The sequence below is a fragment of the Leucopleurus acutus genome, assembly GCF_964270905.1.
Source record: "Leucopleurus acutus genome assembly, chromosome: 18".
Classification (NCBI taxonomy): Eukaryota; Metazoa; Chordata; class Mammalia; order Artiodactyla; family Delphinidae; genus Leucopleurus; species Leucopleurus acutus.
The window spans coordinates 16,721,587-16,743,710 of NC_139160.1; the positions used below are offsets into that span (position 1 = coordinate 16,721,587).

Sequence of the window (22,124 nt, forward strand, 5' to 3'; positions counted from 1 at the left end):
CAATTATGAAAAATACCATAACATGTTCTATTGTGTCCTAAATTTAATATTTGCGAGTTTGTGAGTTAGATGACATGTGCACATGCTGGAAAGGTTTCTTTCCCTAATGTGTCTGGTGCCTATAAAACTGGTCTCAAACATCTGGAAAGATTGGGTTTACAAAATAAAGATGGAATAAAAAAGGAGTCCACAATTAAATAACATGTTCAGCAATTGGGTAATCAGTTCACAAACTTGAATTTCCCTGATGTATTGTTGAACAAACTGCCTGGAGCAGATTTTCACATCTACTTTCTGAATGTTTTCCATAACTGAGAAACTCATATGGTCTCTTTTTTTTTTTCCTGCCTCCTGGGGATAGAAACTTGGCAACTGTGCTTGGGGTATTTTAATCAGGTAAGTTTTCCTGGCTCTTCCTGTTAATCACAATGAACAGCACAGCATAGCTTTTGCTTGCAATATGAAACAGAGTATTATACTCAAGATGAAGTTCATAACCCTTTATTAGTCCTTTCCCCTGTCATCTCTCCACTGAATGGGAGCTTTTTGGCAAGAAGCATGCTGAGCCCCAGAGCTAGCAAACTGAGACACATTGTTTCCTTCACTAATAAAGCAGGCAGTGCTAACTAACTAAGGTCACCACCATCATCATTCAGGATGCAAACAACTGTGGCTGGGTTTATTCGGCAGGGAGAAGGAAAGGTTCTCATAAACCTAGCAGGCTTAACGAGATCTTTAATGCCACAGACTTTTGAGACAGCATCTGGAGTCCAATATCAAAATAGCTGGCTGGGGAATTTGAGCATTTCAGGTTTTTACTCTCTCTGCACAGTGCCTGTGGGGAGGATGGAACTGAAAAAACATCAACTTTCCTCTTTATCTCTGCTCCCTGTCACGGGTAGTACCTGACCACTCTTTAGCAGTCTTCTTTGTTTCTTAGTTAAAAACCCTAGCAATAAAATAAAGAGAATGGAACCAAATACTAACTTAAAAATAGACAAAAATCTAATTCAAACAAGCAGCCAGGACCCAAGGCAATCACTAAAAGAGGATGCCTGGAAAACAGAACGCTCACTGCCAGGATGAGAATTGTCTTTTCCTTAAGCTGTAGAAGTTCCCACTGTCTCCTTTCCTGTCTCTCTCTTTGTCTCACAAAGAGACATTATTAATGGGATATACAAGACTAACAAAAAATTAAGTTTCTATTTTTACATGAGACAACACCTAAAAACTCTAACAGAGTCTGCTGGAAGTGTTACACGTTGTAAGAAGGAAGAGGAAGAGTCGCCGCCAGACAGACATGGGTTCAAACCTTGATTTTACCACTTCAAGTTCTATGATGTTAGTCAATGTGCTTAAACTCTTTGAGCTTCAATTTCCTCATTTGTAAAAATTCTGGTTCTACTAACAATGAAAGGGAATTACTGCAAGAATTCAATAACATACGTAAAACAACAAGCATAGAGATGATATATAATAATTTGTTAATATATGGTAGACATTTTTATTATTACCTGATTATCCCCATTCTCCTACTTAAACCACTTGACTCTGTATTAATCAATGGACCATCAAACAAATGTGCATTGGTCACTTACTGTATACCTAGTACTTAAACATCAGCAAAGAATTTAAAATTTCTAGTTCACAAGCCTTAATGGTACAAACATTTATTGAGCACTTACTCTACACCCAGCACTCTCTGGGCACTGATTTACTTGTATGATTTCATTTAATTCCTAAAGCATCTCTTTGTGGTAGATAGTAGATACTATTAACTGCAATTCTTAAATAATGTTCATATGCTGTAATTTAGAGATCTCAACACTCTAAAGGCAAGAGAAGGAAAGCTTTATTTTATGATTTAGAACAACTTTGCAGAGTACTAATTATAACATATGGAAGAATATGAGGGATACTCTTAACCCTTCATCTCACAGATCAAGGATGCTGAAAAGTTTGAATGATTTGCTCAAAACCATGTAGCAAATACATTCTTAATTTTTCTTGTAGGCTATCAGATTTTTTTTCTTGTAGGCTATCAGGTAATCTGTGATCAGATTACCAGATTGTTCCTAAAGAAATTCTTTCCCTGAAAGAGATATGAAGCAAAAATAACAAAACATTAACACTGGTTGATTTTGCGGTTGGAGACAAATATTTGTAGCTTGTTCCCGAGTTTTTCTGTACCTTTAAATTTTTTGATTAAAAAGACTGCCTCCCTTGCCCATGTACTTTCATTTTCAAAGCAGTTATATCATCAACCTTTCTTTATACATGCCAGGTTTCTAAAAACCCTAGGCCTCAAATTTTTCTTTCTTTCTTTTTTAATGACAGTAAGGCAAAACAAAGTAATTTAGGTTAAATTTCGCAGGTAAAAGATGTATGCAATTCTCTAGAAGTCTTGGCAGTTCCTTCATAATTTAATTCTTCCCCTAATGAACTACATTCTGTAAATCTTAAAATAATGGAAGGTTCAAAAACAAAACAAAACAAAAAAATTTTTTTTCTGCCCGTGCTGCGCAGCTTCCGGGATCTTAGTTCCCCGACCAGGGACTGAACCTGCACCCTCGGCAGTGAAAGCACGGAATCCTAACCACTGGACCGGCAGGGAATTCCCCCCCCCCAATTTTTTAAAAACAAGAAATAATAAGATCTCTAATGCCTCAACCTTCAAAAAGGCCTCTTCATCAAAACAGAAGCAATTCCACATCGCTTGCTTCACCCCTTGACGCAGAACACAAATATGTGAAATATTTTTCTTTATGTCATTTCTGTATACAAGGACAGCATACTAAGACAGACATCATTTTCCACAAAGATCCAAAGAGAAACACACAGTAGCTTGAAGTTTACAACTGGTTATTTAGAGCTGGTCAAACAAGACAAGTATAGGGCATTCACTTTTTATTACAGCAGAACTTCCAAAAGTTAGGCGATGTTGAGAAGTGAAAGAGATTAGGACAGTTCAGATAATGATTCACCAGACGGTCAGGGGGTCAGTGAGCAAGGAGGAAGGAATGGAAGTGAGGGAAGCTCCTGCTTTGGAACACAGGCTGTACACTAACAAATGACAATGCTTTAATACTATTTCTGAATTTGGGCTGCTGGGTTTTGGTTTCAGGCAACTGTTCTTATACAGCTATTGGAAGATTTTTGGCTAATGAGTTAATCGTGTTGTCAGCTTCCATTAACTTGGCAAAATGAAAATGACTTGTAATTATTCCTCACTGCTTTAGCTTTCAGAAATGGCTATGAGCTACTTCATTTGTCACCCACAAAAAGATTACTGTCTCCTGCCAAGATCAGCACCAGGGAGTGTCATTAATAGCGCTGCTTTGATAAAAACCTGGGCACCACATACCCCTCAGGCTCAAAACAGAGCTCTGTGTCTGGCCAAGTGTGAATTTAGTAGAACCTTCGAATGTGAAATGCAATGAATGAGGTTTTCTCTTTTTCCACCGTAAGCTTACACTTCTTGGAGTCACCACTTTCTTGGTCCTAGAAGAACTACCCTAGTTGGCCAAACCATCTAGAACCCCAAATAACCATAACTTATCAGCCTGCTGTTTCGGTTCTCACACTGTGTTTCCGTATTAACTCTAAAACTACTTGGATGATTTTTGGAGACACTGATGCTAAGTCTGAATGCTATTACAAACCTGTCAAAACACATTCACACACTGCCTCACTTCCTCCTCTCAAAATTCAAATGAATGCCTACAACTCATCTCTGTCACCCCCAGCCTGCTCCTCGCACCCATGTCCCCTGTCTCCAGGGGGCCATCTCTACCCATCCTGTGGGTCAAGGTACAAACCCAGAAGCCATCCTTGATTCCTCCTTCTCTTGACCATCATCCAGTCAACACACAAGGCTGCTACTTCCTTCTGGTTCCACCTCCTAAGCTCAGGTGACCATCACCTCCCGCCTGGACCACAGCAGCAGCCTCTGGGGACCAGACCTTAGCTTCTCCACACAATAGCACTGCCCTACTTAAAACTTTGCTGACACTCCACTACCATTAGGTCAAGTCCAGACACGTATAAGGCCCTTCACCACCTGAACCCGTGCGCAGCACTCTCCCCTGTTCTTTCCTTACTAACCTAAACGCGTGACTGAACTTCTTGGATCTTGCTAAGCATGACAAACTTTTCCATACATCCATGCTGCTACTCTGACTTAGCCTCCACTTAGAGGTTATCTCCCACAGGAGAGCAACACAATGCCCCCCTACCCGCACTTCCCACCCTACCTAGGCCAGGTTATAAACCTGTCCTGTGCGTCCCCACAAAACCCCGAGTTCACGTCCCTTATTCCCTACTGTCATTGCCCTACTTGTCATTTGTCTCCATCAGAGTAGAAGCAAAGTGAGGCAAAGGATAATATTTTATTTATAACTATCCCTAGAGCCTGGCTCTAGTGCTCAACATATGCTTCTTAGTAGGTGCTCAATAAATGTTTCTTGAATCAATAAAGGCATAGATTTTATTCAATTTTACAAATGAGAAACCCGAGGCAGAAAGTAGTTGAGGCACTTACCTAAAGTCACAGCCTAGCTGAAAGAAGAGCTGAGACTAAAGCCTGAGCCTCGTGAATCCTGGCCCTGCAGGAGACAGGCCACCATATTTCACTGGTTCAAATTTCGCAGACTGAACAAGCCAGTGCAATAGAGGATGAATATTGACAAGTGGAAGCGAATCTGAACGACAGCTTCCCCTATGACCCACACAGAATAAGCATCACATTCCACAGGCCTTCAAGCCACTGCATTCTCAGACAGATGCCCAGCTTTTCTGGCAGCCATAAACCTGATTTCAAAGGCCGTATGCCATACCTTTCTCCTCTGTCACATGTCGAAGTAACTTCTCAAGTTCAGGAAGTTTCAGCAACAAGATGCAATTCGGAAACATGTCATCCATCACAACTTGTTCCAGGGGCTGAAACTTTCCCTGAAAAAAAGACTTTAGTCAGTCAGGATGCAAGTACTCCAGTCAACAAACTCATACATTAAAAAAAAGAGACAAAGATATATAACCTCATAGCTGGACCTTTAAACTAAATTCAAAGTCACTTGTTCCACCTAAGGATTCCCTTAATGGGACAGGCTCCAGAACTGACTCTCGGCTCCCTTTAGGAAGCTCTTGAAAGCGCCTGGGTTCCATCAAGTGGCAAGAAATGTTTTAATTTAAATGTTCTCTTTTTCCTTCAGATAGGAAGAATAATTCACAGGTTTCCCAAGTTACTGTCTTTAGATTCCTACCTTAATCTATATTCTTCCATGATCACGCAATGTGTTAAATATTTAACTACTTTAAAACAATATTTTACTAATATGTAATGGACTACCACACAGTCTTGACATCATCATTTCATAATACACTAATGTTTCATTCTTGTTTTCTTTACCATATATATATAAAAAGGTTTTGCAGTAAGAAATTTGTTTGAATATAAAGTTAATAACAGTTGGGAGAGCTAGACAGAAGAATTATTTTTACTGATGTTAAAATAAATCATGTTTAACAGAGAATGGGTCAACATTTTGAAAGTACATACTAATATTGTTTTAATTAAATAGGAAAAGATCACATCTAAAATGTAGGGGAGGAAATATCTGAATGCCTCACGGGCTACTTTAAGGGGCACTTTAAGTATTTGAGAAGAGAGAGCAAGATGGTTCACAGTGAAAGCCAACTACCACCATGAGCTTCATTCTGCATCTGCCTCCCTGAACCAGCCACAGCACCCCCAGAGCCTCCCAGAGGGCCAGGGTGAGGATTAATTCACCAGAGTCAGGGTCTTAATGGGAAATAGGCAAACAGTTCCCCCAAATGGGGGAGGGCCTTTAAAGGTGCATCGACACAGGTACTGATCCTAAGGCTGGTTGGTGGCTTCCTCCCGCTAATGTATCCTAGAAACAGCAGGAATGGGAGCCACCTGAAGTTTCCATCTTCTTCCCTGAATACTTCTAGGGCCTTCCTGGTAGGGACTAGAACCGTTTCTGCTCCTTAGAGATACACGGCTCACCGGCCTCACTGCTCGCCGTGCCCTAATTACAGCGGCTACCGCAGTAGCTTCCAGGTAAGGGGAAACATGATTAAACTAAGGAATAAAACTTCACTAATGCACAATAAAGAACACAGAATGTAGGAGAGGAGAATAAGAGACGACAAGGTGCACCAGGAGAAAGCACCACCTAAAGTTTTAAGTCAGTTTTATTACTCTCAGTATTTATCACAAATTAAGCCAATATAAATACAAAACACGAGTTTTGGAGAATGGATCTAAGTACTCAGTGAGAACCCATAAGCACTTAAACTATTTGCAGACATGAGAGTGCAAAAATAAGATTCCTCTAAGTGTTTAAACAACACCCTTCCTTAAAGTTGTCATTTCGAAGGTTTTCAAGCTGTGGTTGGTGGATCCCTGGGAGATACAGTACCCCTGCAGGGGGTCCACAAGCTCCAAGCTCTTTTCAAGCTAAGGCTACAACGCTACTTGCATTTTCACTGTGTCAACATTTGCACTGATGACTTCAATGCAAAGGTGGGTAAAAGCCCTGGCTCCTCAGCACCAGTCGGGGTGGTACCAGCAAACCGTCCAGCAGCCGCTGCACTCTTCACTGCCACGGACAAGCAGGTAAAAAAATCCCAGCTGCACTTAAGGATTTCCTTGATCAAGGAGCGAAAGCAATTTCTTTTATTTAAATCTTGACCTTGGAGTGCAAGTAGGTTAAATGCTCTGTGTGATGAAAGTCAAGTGTGGCTGAAGTACTTCGGCTATCGCCGAGGCTCAGGGATCATCTCAAGGAAAAGTGCTGTGTGACCGTCCGAGTTGCGAGCAGAACTAGCTGCCTTTTTCTCAATTTTTTACCCAAAAGAACCACTATGAACTATGGTTATTCAGACTTGAGTACTGACAGCACATAAATGAAGTGAACCTGTCACTTCAAGGGAAAGATTGACAGTGCTTGTAGCCAACGATAAAATTTGAACTTTAAAGCAAAAATTAGAATTGTAGAGAATTTGTCTGCCACTATGACAAGCTTCCCAACACTCAGTTTTCTAAAGAGATCACCGGTAATATTAAATTAACAAAGGTGTGTGTGTGTGCGTGTGTATGTGTGTGTGTGTGTGTGTGTGTGTAATAAGGTGTGTAGACATTTGGAAGACCTGCATAATTCAGTGACACAATATTTTCCAAATGACCAATGCATGATATTGCAAAGTAATATGCGTGAAAGATCCAATAGATTTTAACGTAAGAGAGTGTTAAAAACCAGACAGCAGGCCCAAAATGGAGTCGTTTGTGCTAAGCCCAAACAGAGACTTAATTTAATTAGTTTCAGCTCACCCAGAAGAGGAATCTTAAACCAGCCAATCAGTAATCTGCTAACGAGCACTAGCCAGGTCATTTGCCTGATAGACGCCAGGCATGCCCTAAAGAAACGTGACCTTGCCGTAACCAATCCCCCTTTAGTCTAGTTGAACTTTCTTGTTCTTATTCCCTTCTGGCTGGAAAAGTTTTTCATTTTGTACAGTTCCCTGGAGCTTCTTTCTGTCTGCTAGAATAGATGCTGCCCAATTCGCGAATCATTCAAGAAAGCAAATAAGATCTTTAAAATTTACTCATTTGAATTTTGTTTTTTAACAAGAACACGGAAAGTTCATTGACAGGGTTTCAGATTCCACATTGCAACTAACTTTTAAGAAACCACCACTTGTTGGTTTTTGGAGTAGTATCAAAGCAGAGTATCCACAACTATCTAAAAGGCTAATATACAATTCCTTCCTTTTCTGACCTCATATGTGAAAGGCTGCATATTCTTTACACACTTCCACTCAAACAGTGTATGGAAACAGACCGAATGCAGAACAAGATGTGAAAATCCAGTTGTCTTCTCTCAAGCCAGACATCAAAGAGATTTGCAAAAATGTAAAACAGTACCATACTCCTCACTGACTTGTACTGTTTGTTTCATTAGAAACATGTCATATGTTAATATATAATGGGCTTCTTATTTTTATTTTAAAAATAATAAAATTATTTTTAAATTTCTCAGTTTCAATTTCTAATGTAGTCAATATTGATAGATAAAACACACAGGAACAAAAAGTTCTTTGGGATCCTTAATAATTGTCAACTGTAAAGGTATCCTGGGACCTCTGGCTGGAACTATTACTATTAATAAACTCTGTCTTATATCACAAAGGTAAATTTTACTCCATCTGGGATTCCTCAACTACAGCTTCCCCATTAAGGAGCTTTTGCTGGACACACCCCCAGAGTACCTGTTTCACAGTGTCTCACACAGAAGAAAATGAAAGACGATAAATCTTCTTTATTCTCTTAAGGCCTGAGGTCTTAACATTTGTACTGTATTTCAAGACTAATGAGTACGTAATGAGAATTTCATTGTTAGACTTTGTCAAACAAGTAAGGCAGATAACACAAAGGGTTAGGCAGTTCTCAGGACTCGTTGGTGAGCTAGTCCAAGATCATGATGCTGGATCTCAGGTCTGCCGATCAGTGCTCTGATCTGTACCAGCACACGTGATATAGGTGTTGTATACCAACCAAGTTAAACCTGAACTGTGGGGAGTCTACATTTGGACCATTATAAGGAGAGAGAGGAGATCATGTTAAAAAAAACAATCTATTCTGTTTCCCCACTGTTAATATCCCAAACTGGGAAACTCACCTCTCTATCAGCCTTTATAAGGTAGTGGAGAAGCAGAAACAGAGGGTCCATGGGTGTGGCAAAGTGAAGAAGACCTCCTACAGATTAAAAAGAGAATTCAACAACATGGAAAGACAACTTAGTTATTTCACCTTAATCCCAATGTGGGAACCATTCATTGAAAAATATATGTGAAATTCCAAATTCAGAAGCTCCTCCTACACAGGCCCAAGATTATGTGATTCTCTCAAAAGGCAGAACATGGTCCACGAGATTTCACTCCAAACAGCTTCAAATCCCTGGTGTGGAGAGGACAGCCAAGACACTGAACTTGATCTTTAACTTTCTATTTCTTTTTTAGAAATCATTTTTAATAGAGGCCCTCCTCTCCCCACCTCCCACCCCCTGCCAAAAAAAATAGCAGGGTTCGGGGGAATACAGACAGAATGTGAATCAGGCAAACATTAGGAAACCTGTATAAGTCTATCTACAAAGCTGCAGTAAAATGTAATTTCCTGTGCTTTTGAGGATGAAGCCATGGGAAAGCCATATTATTCCCTCTGTACGTGGCTTCTCCTATGGGCTCTGGGCTCACAGCTCTGAACTGTCAATGACTCAAAGCTCAGAGGTCGTTACCCACTCCAGAAACTACCCCATCCCTCCTCCCAAAGAAAAATGCAAGAGGGCAGGAGTCTCACAAGACTGAGCATAAGAAACTGGAATCTCTGCAGTAAGATGAGTGGTGCTCTCCACGCTGAAAGGAAAAAAGGCAAATCAACTAGGCTGCCTGCGCCCCACTTTTCTCTACCGCACTCCCCTCCAAGCGTCCCAGAGTCCTTCTTCCATGGAAGTGAACCAGAAGAGGTATTTCATCAAAAAGAACAATAAACAATTCATCTCCATGCTTATAAATTTGGTTTCAGGAAACATGTACTGACTTTTATTCTCTAACAGAGCAACCTACCTATACAGCCAAGAAATTCTAACCGTAAATTATATACATGAATCCATTTCACAGTATGTTGAAAAAAAATTAAGGACGTAATTTTACATGATGACATTAGTTAATTATTATTTTTTTAAGTAGAAGAGAAGTTTATGAAACAACCTATCAGAAGCTCTAAGCTCAGTTTATATGAGGCATCCATTATATTCAGAAATTAGAAACAGGTTTCTTGTTCTGAAAACAATATCCTGGTAGCCATTCTTAAAAACAGCTCTTTCTGGACTTCCCTGGTGGTGCAGTGGTTGAAAGTCCGCCTGCCGATGTGGGGGGACGTGGGTTCGTGCCCCGGTCCGGTAAAAAAAAAAAAAAAAAGCAGGTACCAAGTCAGACAGTCCAGGAGAGCTCATCAATCACTGCTTCTGAATACTTTCCAGTTTCATCTGGATATTACTGTGTCTATCCAGCCAAACTCAAAGGCAAGTATACTACATCAGAAGTGGGAACTCTCATATATTGCCAAATGAAAAATAAGAAAAGAGAACAATAAAAAGGAATGTATACTTGGCACCTACCAGGGTAAATACACAGTCTACCACTGCATTTCGGCAACTGAAAACCACTTCAAATCTTCTCATGCACACAGGTATATGAAATTCAACACCAGCAATAAACTCTTCTTCTGTATGCCTTACAAGAAAGGCAAAGTGGCCTTTCTACCTTAGCACTAAGTGGTGACTTAGACGGTCAACAGAAAGCAGAGGGCTTAGAAAGCAATGGAAAGCACTCTCTGCAAACAATGAGAGACAGAGGGACAGAGGGAACTGAGATACCCCATGACGCACCCTCCCACTCTCACCCAGAACTGTCAGGGCTACGTGTGGCATCCTTTTTCCTTCAGAGTCAACACTGAGCCCCAAATCAAAGGAACGCTCTTAAAAGAAATAGAAATTGGGTGTTGGGTGTGTGTGTTGGGGGCAGGTGGGGTGACCATAGTAACTTATATGAGAAAGTATTCTCTTCTCTTCTCTTCTATTTTATTCTAGAAGCTATATCAACATCCATCTGCAAGGAAATAAGATGTTAAAAACTTGAAGATCCTCAAAAATGGATAAGAGCAAACAGTTTCCAGTGAACACAATGTGCACTCCATAGTACAAAAGTCATCTGACTCGGGGTGTGTCAGTGTTTTAGGAGAAAAATCAGAATTGTTAGTTAAAAATTTCCTACCATCTAAGACACACAGTTATTGATCTAAACTTGTTTAAATCTTTCCTTTCTCTTTGATTAAACCCTGCTCTGACGCCAACAAAGAAAAAACCATGGACCAGACTCCAAACTGGGCAGATAGATGTGAAGGATGGCAAAGTCAGGGTATGTGTTAATGTAAATATATACACTAGTCACTTACCTGATTGAACTGATTCATTTATAAACCAAGAATGGTTTTTTTCCTTGAAAACTTTTATTTCAAACAGCTGTGGTAGACACACATTGAACAAGTAAATGGCTCCTTCCCCTGTTAAAACAAATCTGTTTTTTATTTGTAAGTTTTCACACACACACACACAAATATCAAAAGACTATCTAATAGTTCTGAGGAATGTTCCTAATATGAACATAAACATACATAGATATAGTCTACACAAAGTGACTCCAAGGAACGCTTGTAGCTATTACATACAGATGCTTGTTTTCCAACTGTATAATCCTCACTGAACTTAGACCAATAAACACAAAAGTACAAATCATTTATCTTAACTGCTACAGAGCCTCTCATTGAGTCCTCTATCAGATCAGGAAGGAAAACCCATTTTTAAACTACCCAAACCTAATGGCTCAGCCAGATGAACTGAGTTGGCCTGTGGGCCCTGTCTCCAGGGCGGTGTACAGCCTCCCATACAGAGGGCGGGAGACAGGGCCTGCACATCTGAGGCGAGCTCCACAGGAGAAAGGCCAGGGCCCTACAACAGCAACGTGCTTTACGCCATGAGGAGTGAGGAAAGCCACACCCAATTGGATGAAAATTTCCCTTTCTTAAAACACCAAAAAAAAAGGAAGTTAGAAGGGGGCGGGGACTGGGCGCATCTGCATGAATCTGAATGAATCCCTCCAATGCACGAATTTTTTTTCTAAGCATAGCAAAATCCAGGGCCCTGAGTTTGAGTCTATCTCAACTACATGCTGGGCGTGAGCCCTTGGGGAAGCTATATAATCCTTTCTGTACTTCTCTCCCCATATCTGTAAAATGCGAGCAATACTGAACCTACCTCAGTATTTTTTTTATAAGGATTGAAAAGACAGAATACGTACACGTAAAGCTCCTAACACAGCACGTTAGTGAGTGCTCGGCAAAAGTTAGCCTTTATTTCTCCATAGTCAGTATAGCAAAATGTTGTCCACGGACATTTAGATGAAATGAATTTTACAAGAAGCCTGACCTTTTTTGTACCTTCCTTTTGTTAAATGCTTTACTGATAACTAAAACTTCTCTTGAAAAAACATTTCTCACCTCATCTTACTTACATATACCTAGGAGTTCCACATAATATAACTGACCAATTACATTCAATTTCATTTTGAGGAAAAGAAAACTGGAGGAAGCCGGAATTTTTGCCTCTCTTGTTGTTTCTATTTATGTGTCTTTGCAACAACAATAACAACACGGCACTGCTCACTGGATTTCTCTTGCTTTCACTATTCAGTACGACAGTCACCAAGAGGATGCTCTAATTTGCCAAATATCAGGTATCTACTCAAAGCCTTATAAAATTAATAATAACCTTGTAAATCTTATAAAATAAACTAATGGAGAAAAATTTCACACAGAGATAAATAGTATCACCAATATTACTATATACTTATAGTGTATTTTAATATTTTTGCCTAAAAATTATAAGACAAAGCAAAATACACTGAATATAAAGGTAAAATTGTTCCTGATAAAACATGTATCTCCTCAAAATACAATGTTTTTAATGCAAAAAAATCACCCCTTGACAGGAAAAAATACATATACTACCTTTCGGTCTGAACAAAATAAGGAAAGTACAGCTAAAAATGAAACTATTCAAAATCTTGGCATGTCCAGTAAAAGCCTTCCTTTTTTTTTTTTATAAACTCTGGTTATTTATTTTACTTTATAACATAAAATGAGTATAAATGGAGGCTAATATTGGATAACTACTTTAGGAAAAGTTGGCTTAAAAAGGCCAAGGAAAATTCATCTGTTTTCAGAGAGAAATCAAACACGCTCCATTTTTTTTTTTGTTTTGCCATCATTTCTGATGAATACAGCTCTATGGATTAAATTTAAGAAGAAATAAAAAAACATTTAAGTCAAGTGAATTATCTTAGAAGACTGGTTATGTCATTAGCTTGCTTTTGTCACCATGTAATGCTATCCTACCTTTAAAAGCTATTCAGGAAGAACAAGCATACAAAGACAAATAAATATACACACTTTTCAGCTACAACGTTTTAAAAATGTTCAAGTTACCATTATCGGGGGGGGGGGGGCAGGAGCGCTTACCTGAACACGGGTTAACCAGTTTTACAAACATAAGCCCACTTTTCATCTTCTTTGAAGCATCTTTTAAATACTCTGAAAAGAAATGGTGAGCTTGTAAAATTAAAAGACATCTGTTTTGTTGCTCACTTTACTTACTTTACTCTTTTTCTTTCTTCTGTTTTTACAATTTTTCTTCCTAAAAATTTTAGCTCTCTTCTATTGCTTATAAATTGTGTGATCTTATGCAAATTATCAACTTCTCTGTGAAGTGCAGTGGAATTTAAGGTAGTTTTAATTTACTTCTTTGAGAAGTGCTGAGGAGCAGGGCTCAGAAGGGTTAAACCTTGGCTCAAGCACCCGACAGCCCTGTCACCTCAGGCAAGGGTCCTCATGTCCCGTCTCAGCCGTCACATGTATAAAATGATGATAGTATGTACACTTGCCTTTCAAAGGATTAAACTAGCTAATTTGTTTAAAGTTTGTATATTCAGACAAACAGAAATAATAAATAATAAGTGATAGCTCTTATTTTTTTTTATTGTTACTATTATTATTAAATAGAACATTTAAAAAATCAATATGTACTGGACATTCATGTTTTTTGCCCCTAATTATGATTATCTACTCATGTCCTCTGCCCATTTTTCTAGTAGGGCATTCATCTTTTTTTTTTACTACTGTATTAGGAGTCTTTACACAGTAAGGATATCAAATCTGCTTTTAATGATATTTTTTTGGGGGGTGGGGGCGACGGGGCGCACCATGTGGCATGTGGGATCTCAGTTCCCAGACCAGGGATTGAACCCAGGCTATGGCAGTGAAAGCCCTGAATCCTAACCACTAGGCCATCAGGGAACTCCCTGTTTTTAATGATTATTTCACCACTTACGAGATGTAAAATCTTTGTGTAATCTCATCAATAACTTCCTTCATGGTTGTATCTTTTGTGTTATACTTAGAAAGGCCTTCTCTACCTCAAGATAATGTGAATTGCCCATATTTTCTTCTAGTACTTTTAGATTATAGTTAACCTATTTGGAATACATCTCTGTATAAGATATGGGGAGGAGATATCCAACTTTAATTTTTTGCAATGAGTTGTTCAGTTGTCTCCATGCCATCTAACTGAATAACCTATGCTAAGTGTTTCAAACACATTTATGAGTCTGTTTATGGACACTGTATTTTGACCCATGAATCTGTGGCTATATTAGCATTAGTACTTCAATATTTTAATTATTGTAGCTTTAAAATACATTTTAATATCTGGTGAGTTAAGTCCTCTCATTATGTTTCCTCCATGATATTTTAATGTCAAAGTTTAAATCATATTGATTAAAACATAAAGACCATGACAATTTTATTTATAACATCCTCATACATTTTGAGTGGCATATTTAAACCCATTTAAAGAATCTCTCTCCAAAAGGAACCAAGGGACTCTGATTAATAAGGGAGCAGAGCAACAATCTACCAAAGAGTCAATCAGAAAGCTCTGAGGAAGGAAGGGAACTTACAGTCACCTTTATTTTCTACAGCCCCACTCCCTTTACCCCACTTCAGATCTTCATAAACTTAAATATAGCAAGCATGTTTAGAAACTGGCTTACTGATAAATGGTGTAGGTACAACTTTTTTCTAAATAGTGACATTAAATATATAAAGAAAAAACCCCCTAATTTTGAGATTTTCACTTGCAACCAAATGGAATATCAGAAACCCAATTTAACAGCCAAAAAACAAAAATAAAAAGGACAAAATATGCAAAACAACTATTTTCAATACACTGAGGTTGAGCCATGCAGGACAGTTATCTGAGAGATGGGAAACAAATGAGGTGAGCCCTGTGACCGCCCCAGCTTACTGCCTTGAGACAGTTTCCAGGCCACGGTGCAGAATGGGAGAACCCAGGTGAAGCCTGGCTGACTCCCTGAGTTGTAGAGATGGAGCGGAGAGTTCTCAAGACACCATGGCTAGAGTTCACAGGTCAGCATGCAGGAACTGAGCAACAAAGAGAGAAAACCCCAGAGATCAGCAAAGAGTACTGCTTGAGTAGAGTATTCAACAGAGTGCTGATCAGTGCATGCACGTGATGAAACTACCTAAGGGTAGGAGAAAAACCAGCTGAACAGATTAGAGGAAACAGTACCCCACATGCACTCGGGGCCCTGCACTGGGCCTATTCCCAGGCAGACTGGAAAACCTCATAATTCAGAGGACACTGGGTACAGTACTCCAAAGGGTCTTGCCTCAGTGGTAGGGGACAGACTAGACTAAATGTTGCTCCAGTCCCACCGAACTAATTTTAAAAGCAAGACCTAAAAGAATCAAACTGTTTCCAAGTACCTCCACTGTGTCCCAGAGTGAAGCTCAAGATTATTTATAGGAATACAAAAATATTCATCTGCCAAAAAGGTAAAATTCACAATGTCTAATCAAATATTACTAGGCATTCAAAGAAGCAAAAAAATATGACCTATAATGAGAAAAATAATCAATTATTGAGAGGGGGTACTGATGTTAGACACAGATGTTAGAATGAAGAGACAAAAGGATTAAACACAGTATTCCTCATGTACAAAAAGTTAAGTAGAGACACAGAAGATTTTTTAAAAAGACCCAAGTTGAGATAAAAAATACACCAGATGCGATTAATGGTGGAAGGAAAGATTAATGAACTTGAAGACATAGCAATAGAAACTATCTAAAATGAAAACACAGAGAAAGAAGAATTAAAAATAAAGCATCAGCAAACTGTGGGACAACTTCAAGCATCCTAATAATTTATGTGTGAACTGGAGCTCCTGAAAGAGAACAGGGGGGAAACAGAAGAAGTATTTGAAGTATGGCAGAACAGTTTTGAATTTGATGAAAACTATAAAACCACACATCCAAGAAGTTCAATAAACCCAAAGCACAAAGAAACAGGAATAAAATTATGCATCAGAATCAACAGTTCAAAACCAGTAATAAAGAAAATATCTTAAAAGCAGAGAGAAAAAAATGACATCATGTACTGAAGCACAAAGCTAAAAATGATAGCAAATTTCTTATTAGAAACAATGCAAGCCAGAAGACAATGGGGAAACATCTTTAAAATACTAAAAGAACACATGATGAACCCAGAGAAAATAGCCTTGAAAAGTGAAGGTGGTCAATAGATTCTTTCAGAAATACAAGGGCTGAAAGAAATAATCACCAATGGACCCACATGACAAGGAATGCTAAGGGAAGTTCTTCTGCTAGAAGGAATATGAAACCCCATGAAAATATGAATCTACACAAAGGAATGAGGAACACTGCTAATGGTGACTGCAGGGGTAAAGAATTTTTCTTACTATTTAAATATCTTTAAAGATCATTGACTAAACAAAAATAACAATTTAGTGCAGGGTTTATAACATATGCATAAATAAAATATATGACAATAATAGCATAAAGGCCAGGAAGGGAGAAATGAAAATATACCATTGAGAGTTTCCTATACTATATGTGGAGTGGTGTTATATCACTTGAAGGTAGACGTAATCATTTAAATATGTGTACAGTAAACCCTAAAGCAGCCAGTTAAATTACAAAACAAAACAAAATGCTGTTACTAATACGACAACAAAGGAGATGAAATAGAATCATAAAAAGCACTCAATTCAAAAGAAGGCAAAGAGGGAGTAAAAGAAGTACAAAGGGGCTTCCCTGGTGGCGCAGTGGTTGAGAGCCCGCCTGCTGATGCAGGGGACACGGGTTCGTGCCCCGGTCCGGGAAGATCCCACATGCCGCGGAGCGGCTGGGCCTGTGAGCCATGGCTGCCGAGCCTGCACGTCCAGAGCCTGTGCTCCGCAACGGGAGAGGCCACAACAGTGAGAGGCCCGCGTACCACACACACACACACACAAGTACAAAGAACAGATGAGATAATTGAAAACAAAAAGCAGAATGGCAGACTCAAATCTAACCATATCAATAATCACATTCAATGTAAATGGACTGAACATCCCAAGTAAAAGAAATTGTCAGACTAGATAAACAAGTAAGATAAAATTATATGCTTCCTATAAGAAACACCATTTATATATAAAGATACAAGTAGATTAAAAGTAAAAGGAAGAAGATAGAGTGTGCATATCATGCTAACACTAATTAAAGGAAAGATGCAATGGCTCTGTTAATAACAGACAAAGGATATTGCCAGGGATGAAGAAGGTCATTTCATAATGATAGAAGGGTCAGGAGGAAACAATCCTCAATGTTTACAATCACACACACAGAGCTTCAAGATACACAAAGCGAAAACTGATAGACACTTCTGCCCCATCTCTAACCCCTGGCAATCACTAATCTGTTCTCTAACTCTAAAATGCTGTCATTTTGAAAATGTTATATAAATGGAACCATACAGATTCAATTTTAAGAAATCTTTTAAGACTTTCCTTTCTGCAACTTATAAAAATGTAAAGGATAAAGTTTAGCACTGTTAAAAACTTGTCCACAAACTAAAACAGGTTGTGGTCTTCTCTCCTTTCCCTGCCTGCTGTTTCCCACTTCCCAGCATCACATTTCTTCATTATGTCTCAAGGCACAGAAAAGGTGACCTCTCTTTTTTCAGCAATACAGCCTTTATTTTATTTCAGTATGACAGTAAATCTTTCAACTGTAACTTGGCAAATTATTATTGATTTCTGTTTTTCTTTTTTTAATAGAAAACTTTGGTTCTAGTGATCCTTGCCAGCTCTTCCTCCAGCTTTCCCATTCCTCCAGAGCTTAAAATAATCAAACTTTGCAAATATCCAAAATCTAAAAAAGATATTTTTAATAACTATTCAAGGGAAGCAGTGTTTCCATTTTTCCCAGGAAGAGCAGTAAGTCCAGAGGATTAGCTACAGCCTAAAATGTCAAACTATGAGAACTTTGGAATTACTAAGTACAAATAAATACTGACATTAATGTGTTCTGCTGCAAATGCCAGTGTTCTCTGAAATAGGCTTTAAGATATATTAGTGTAGATAACACTGAAATGTCTATGTAACAGGGGAAAAAAGTCATCTTTTCTCATATAGAGCCTACAAAACAACTAGCTGTTGGACTCAACCTTTCAACACAGAATTCCAAGTGAGATGCTATACTCTTTAACACAGCATGCATTTCAAAATTCATCTCTCCTGCCCAATTCATTCATTCATTTGTTAATTATTGATTAGTAAAAACTGACCCAGCCTCTACCCATGGGGAGTTTTCAGATGTCCCATGGAAGAGACATATCTTGAATCAAATAATCACACAAATGTAGACTGCAAATGTAACAACTGCTGAGAAGAAATACATGGACTATTAGACCTTATGAAAGATGATGTAACACAGATAAGGAGGTCTGGGAAGGCTTCCTGTGTGTAACACTGGTTGAGTTCTTTGCTTTGATGCCTAAGGAGTCAAAGGAAGCATGCATTCACTTTACCAGCTAAATATTCAGTTGGCTTCTGGGCCAAATCCAGTGCACAGGAGGGTTTTGTTTGCTATGCACATTTTAAAAAATTTGAATTAGGTGCCAATATTTGGAAATCAGGTAATTTTACATGAGATATATTTTCCCTAAATATGAAAAAAAAATCGTTGGGCAAAGATTTGCCTTGCACTATCAAAACACCTGGCAACAACGAACATTTTGTTAAACGGCAGCTACCACTGTCTAGTTCCCTTTAGTCTTCCAAGGCATCTGTACACTCACCTCATGGTTGGATGATTATCAAATGCCACGTCTGTGCTCACTAAACTGCATTCTCATTTTCTAGATTCTAGGTACCTACAGCAAATATCAGATGTGAATAAGTAACCATTTAGTAATAAACACTATCCTCTTATTGAAACTGATTCTATTACCAATTTTACTATTCTAGGCAGTGAGGATATAGCTGTGAATAAAACAAAGCCCCTGTGCTCACAGAAAGACTGCATTTAATACACCCCTTCATCTTCCCCTGTCTGCTTCTTCTCCACCCCAGTCCCTCAATCCTCTGCCCTCGCGCCTCAACTATCCAGTGCTACAGGGCAGGGAGTAAGACTCAGATCTGCCAGAACCTAGAGCCCCCGTGTCCAGAACTGCATTGTCAAACAGAAATAAAATGCATCCCATAAATATGAGCCACATTTGTAATTAAAACTTTTCTAGAAGCCATATTAAAAATACATAAAATAAATTTTCAATGATATATTTAACCCAATGTATATATCTAGAATATTTTTATTTCAATACATTAAAAAATATGAAATATGTTAGCATGATGTTAGCTGTGGGTTTTTTATAGACGCCCTTTAACAGACTGAGAAAGTTTCCTATTCCTAATTTTTTGAGTGTTGTTATCACGAAAGAGTATTTTCTCAAATGCTTTTTCTGTGGCTGTTGAGATGATTATGTGGTTTGGGGCCTTTATTTTATTGAAATAGTACAATATATTACATTGATTGATTTTGGTATGTTAAACCAACTTTGTATTCCTAGAACAAATCCCACTTGGTCATGGTGTATAATCCTTTTTACATACTCCTGGATTTGGTTTGTTACTTTTTGAGGATTTTTGCATCTATGTTCATAAGGGATATATTCTGTAGTTTTCTTTTCTTATGACATCTTTGTCTGGTTTTGGTATGAGGGTAATACTGGCCTCACAGAATGAGTTGGGAGGTAGTCTCTCTTCTTCCATTTTTGGGGAGAAACTTGTAAAGAACTGGTATTAATTTGTTCATTATTTAGAAGATTTTGCCAGTGAAGCTATCTGGGACTGGGCTTTTTTCTATGGAATGATTTTAATTTACTAATCTAATCTCTCTACCTGCTATAGGTCGGTTCAGATTGTCTATTTCTTCTTGAGTCCGTTTTTGTAGTTTATGCCTTTCTAGGGATTTGTCCATTTCATCTAAATTATCTACTTTGTTGGCATACAATTGTTCATAGTATTCCCTTATGTTCCTTTTTTATTGAATATTTCTATAAGATCGGCAATGATATACTCTCTCATTCCTGATTTTAGTAATTTGAATTTTCCTTTTCTTGGTCAGTCTAGCTAAAGATTTGCCAATTTTGTTGATCTTTTCAAAATGGCCTCCTTTGACTTCACTGATTTTTCTGTGTTGTTTTTCTGTAATCTTTATTTCTTCCCCTAGTTTGCTTTGGGTTCAGTTTGTTCTTCTTTTTCTAGTTTCTTAAGATGAAAGATAAGGTTATTGATGTGAGATCTTTCTTCTTTTTTAATATAGGCATGTACAGCTATATATTTCACTCTGAACACTGCTTTACTTCCATTCCTTACATTACTGTGCTCCATTTTCTTTCTTTTCAAAGTACTTTCTAGTTTCCTTTGTAATTTCTCCCTTGATCCATTGATTATTTAGGAGTATGCTGCTTAAAATTTCCACATATTTGTGAATTCCCCCAATTTTTTTTTTTTTTTTTTTTTGTGGTACACGGGCCTCCCACTGCTGTGGCCCCTCCCGCTGCGGAGCACAGGCTCTGGACGCGCAGGCTCAGTGGCCATGGCTCATGGGCCCAGCCGCTCCACGGCATGAGGGATCCTCCCGGACCGGGGCACGAACCCGTGTCCCCTGCATTGGCAGGCGGACTCTCAACCACTGCGCCACCAGGGAAGCCCGAATTCCCCAAATTTTCTTCTATTAATTGCTTATTTTCGTTTCACTATTTTTAGAGAGCATATGTTGTATGATTTCAGTCCTTTGAAATTTATCGGGGTTTGTTTTATGGCCTAGATTATGGTCTGTTCTGGAGAATGTTGTTGTTGAGTGCAATGTTCTATAGATGTCTCTTAGGTCTTGCTGGTTTACAGAGTTGGTCAAGCCTTCTATTTCCTCGATGATCTTCCTCCTAGTTGTTTTATCCATATTGAAATGAGTTATTGAAATCTCCCACTATTATTGCTCAGTTTTCCACATTACCCTTCTTTTCAGTCAGTTTTTGCTTCATGCATTTTGGGGCTCTGTCATTAGGTGCATATGTTTATAATTATTATAGCTTCCTAATTATCATTATAATTATCCCCTTTTCTGTCCAGTAACAACTTTTAATACATTTACATTTCATGTAATTACTGATAAGGTAAGATTTACATCTGCCATTTAACTCTTTGTTTTCTATATGTCATGAAGTTTTTGTTCCTCTTTTCCCCTATTACTGACTTCTTTCCCATTAAATAGATATTTTCTAGCACACAATTTTAATTCCCTTGTCATTTCTTTCACTATATTTTAGGGGGAGTTACTTTCTTAGTGGTTGTCCTGGGAATTACAATCAGCATCTTAACTTGCAAGAACGTAGTTCAGATTAATGCTAACTTGAAATTTTCAATATCATAAAGAAATTTCCCTGCAATGTATTACCCCCTCATTTGTACTATTATTATCGTACAAATTACATCTTTATATAAGCCCATCAACAGTTTTATAATTATTGCCACATGAGGTTGTATTTTAAATCAGAGAGAGAAAAGAGTTACAAACAAAAATACATCTGCACTGTCTTTTATATTTTTATCTATGTATTTATCTCTACCAGTGATCTATAGTCTTCATGCAGATTCAAGTTATCATCCAGTGTCTTTTCCTTTTAATCTGAAGTACGCCATTGTGATTTTCAGGTCTTAGTTTTTCTTTATCTGGGAATGCTTTAGTTTCTCCCACAGTTCTGAAGGATAGTTTTATCAGACAGAGAACCCTTGGTTGACAGTTTTTCTTTCAGCATCTTTAATACGTCATCCCACTAACTTCCAGCCTCTATGGTTTCTACTGAGAAGTCAGTTGTTAATCTTATTGAGGCTCCCTGTATTTGATAAGTCATTTTTCTCTTGATGCTTTCAAGATTCTCTCTTCGTGTCTGTCTTTTAATGGTTTGACTATGATGTGAGTAGGTGTGGATCCCCTTTAGTTTATCCCCTTGGAGTTTACTGAGCTTCTTAAATCTGTATATTATTTGTCATCAAATTTGAGAAAT

General features: G+C 38.3%; 1 protein-coding gene across 5 annotated transcripts in view; it reads right to left on the reverse strand.

Moving 5' to 3' along the window:
• RNASEH2B (ribonuclease H2 subunit B) overlaps window positions 1-22,124 on the reverse strand; it is an 84,340-nt gene that overhangs the window by 44,817 nt on the left and 17,399 nt on the right. For all 5 annotated transcript variants that reach the window (XM_082859655.1, XM_082859654.1, XM_082859653.1 and 2 more), the window contains 4 exons: window positions 13,157-13,228; window positions 11,036-11,143; window positions 8,703-8,779; window positions 4,836-4,950 (listed from right to left, as the gene is read on the reverse strand). In XM_082859655.1, the coding sequence (XP_082715781.1) occupies window positions 4,836-4,950; window positions 8,703-8,779; window positions 11,036-11,143; window positions 13,157-13,228 (372 nt within the window). The remainder of the gene's footprint in view (window positions 1-4,835; window positions 4,951-8,702; window positions 8,780-11,035; window positions 11,144-13,156; window positions 13,229-22,124) is intronic.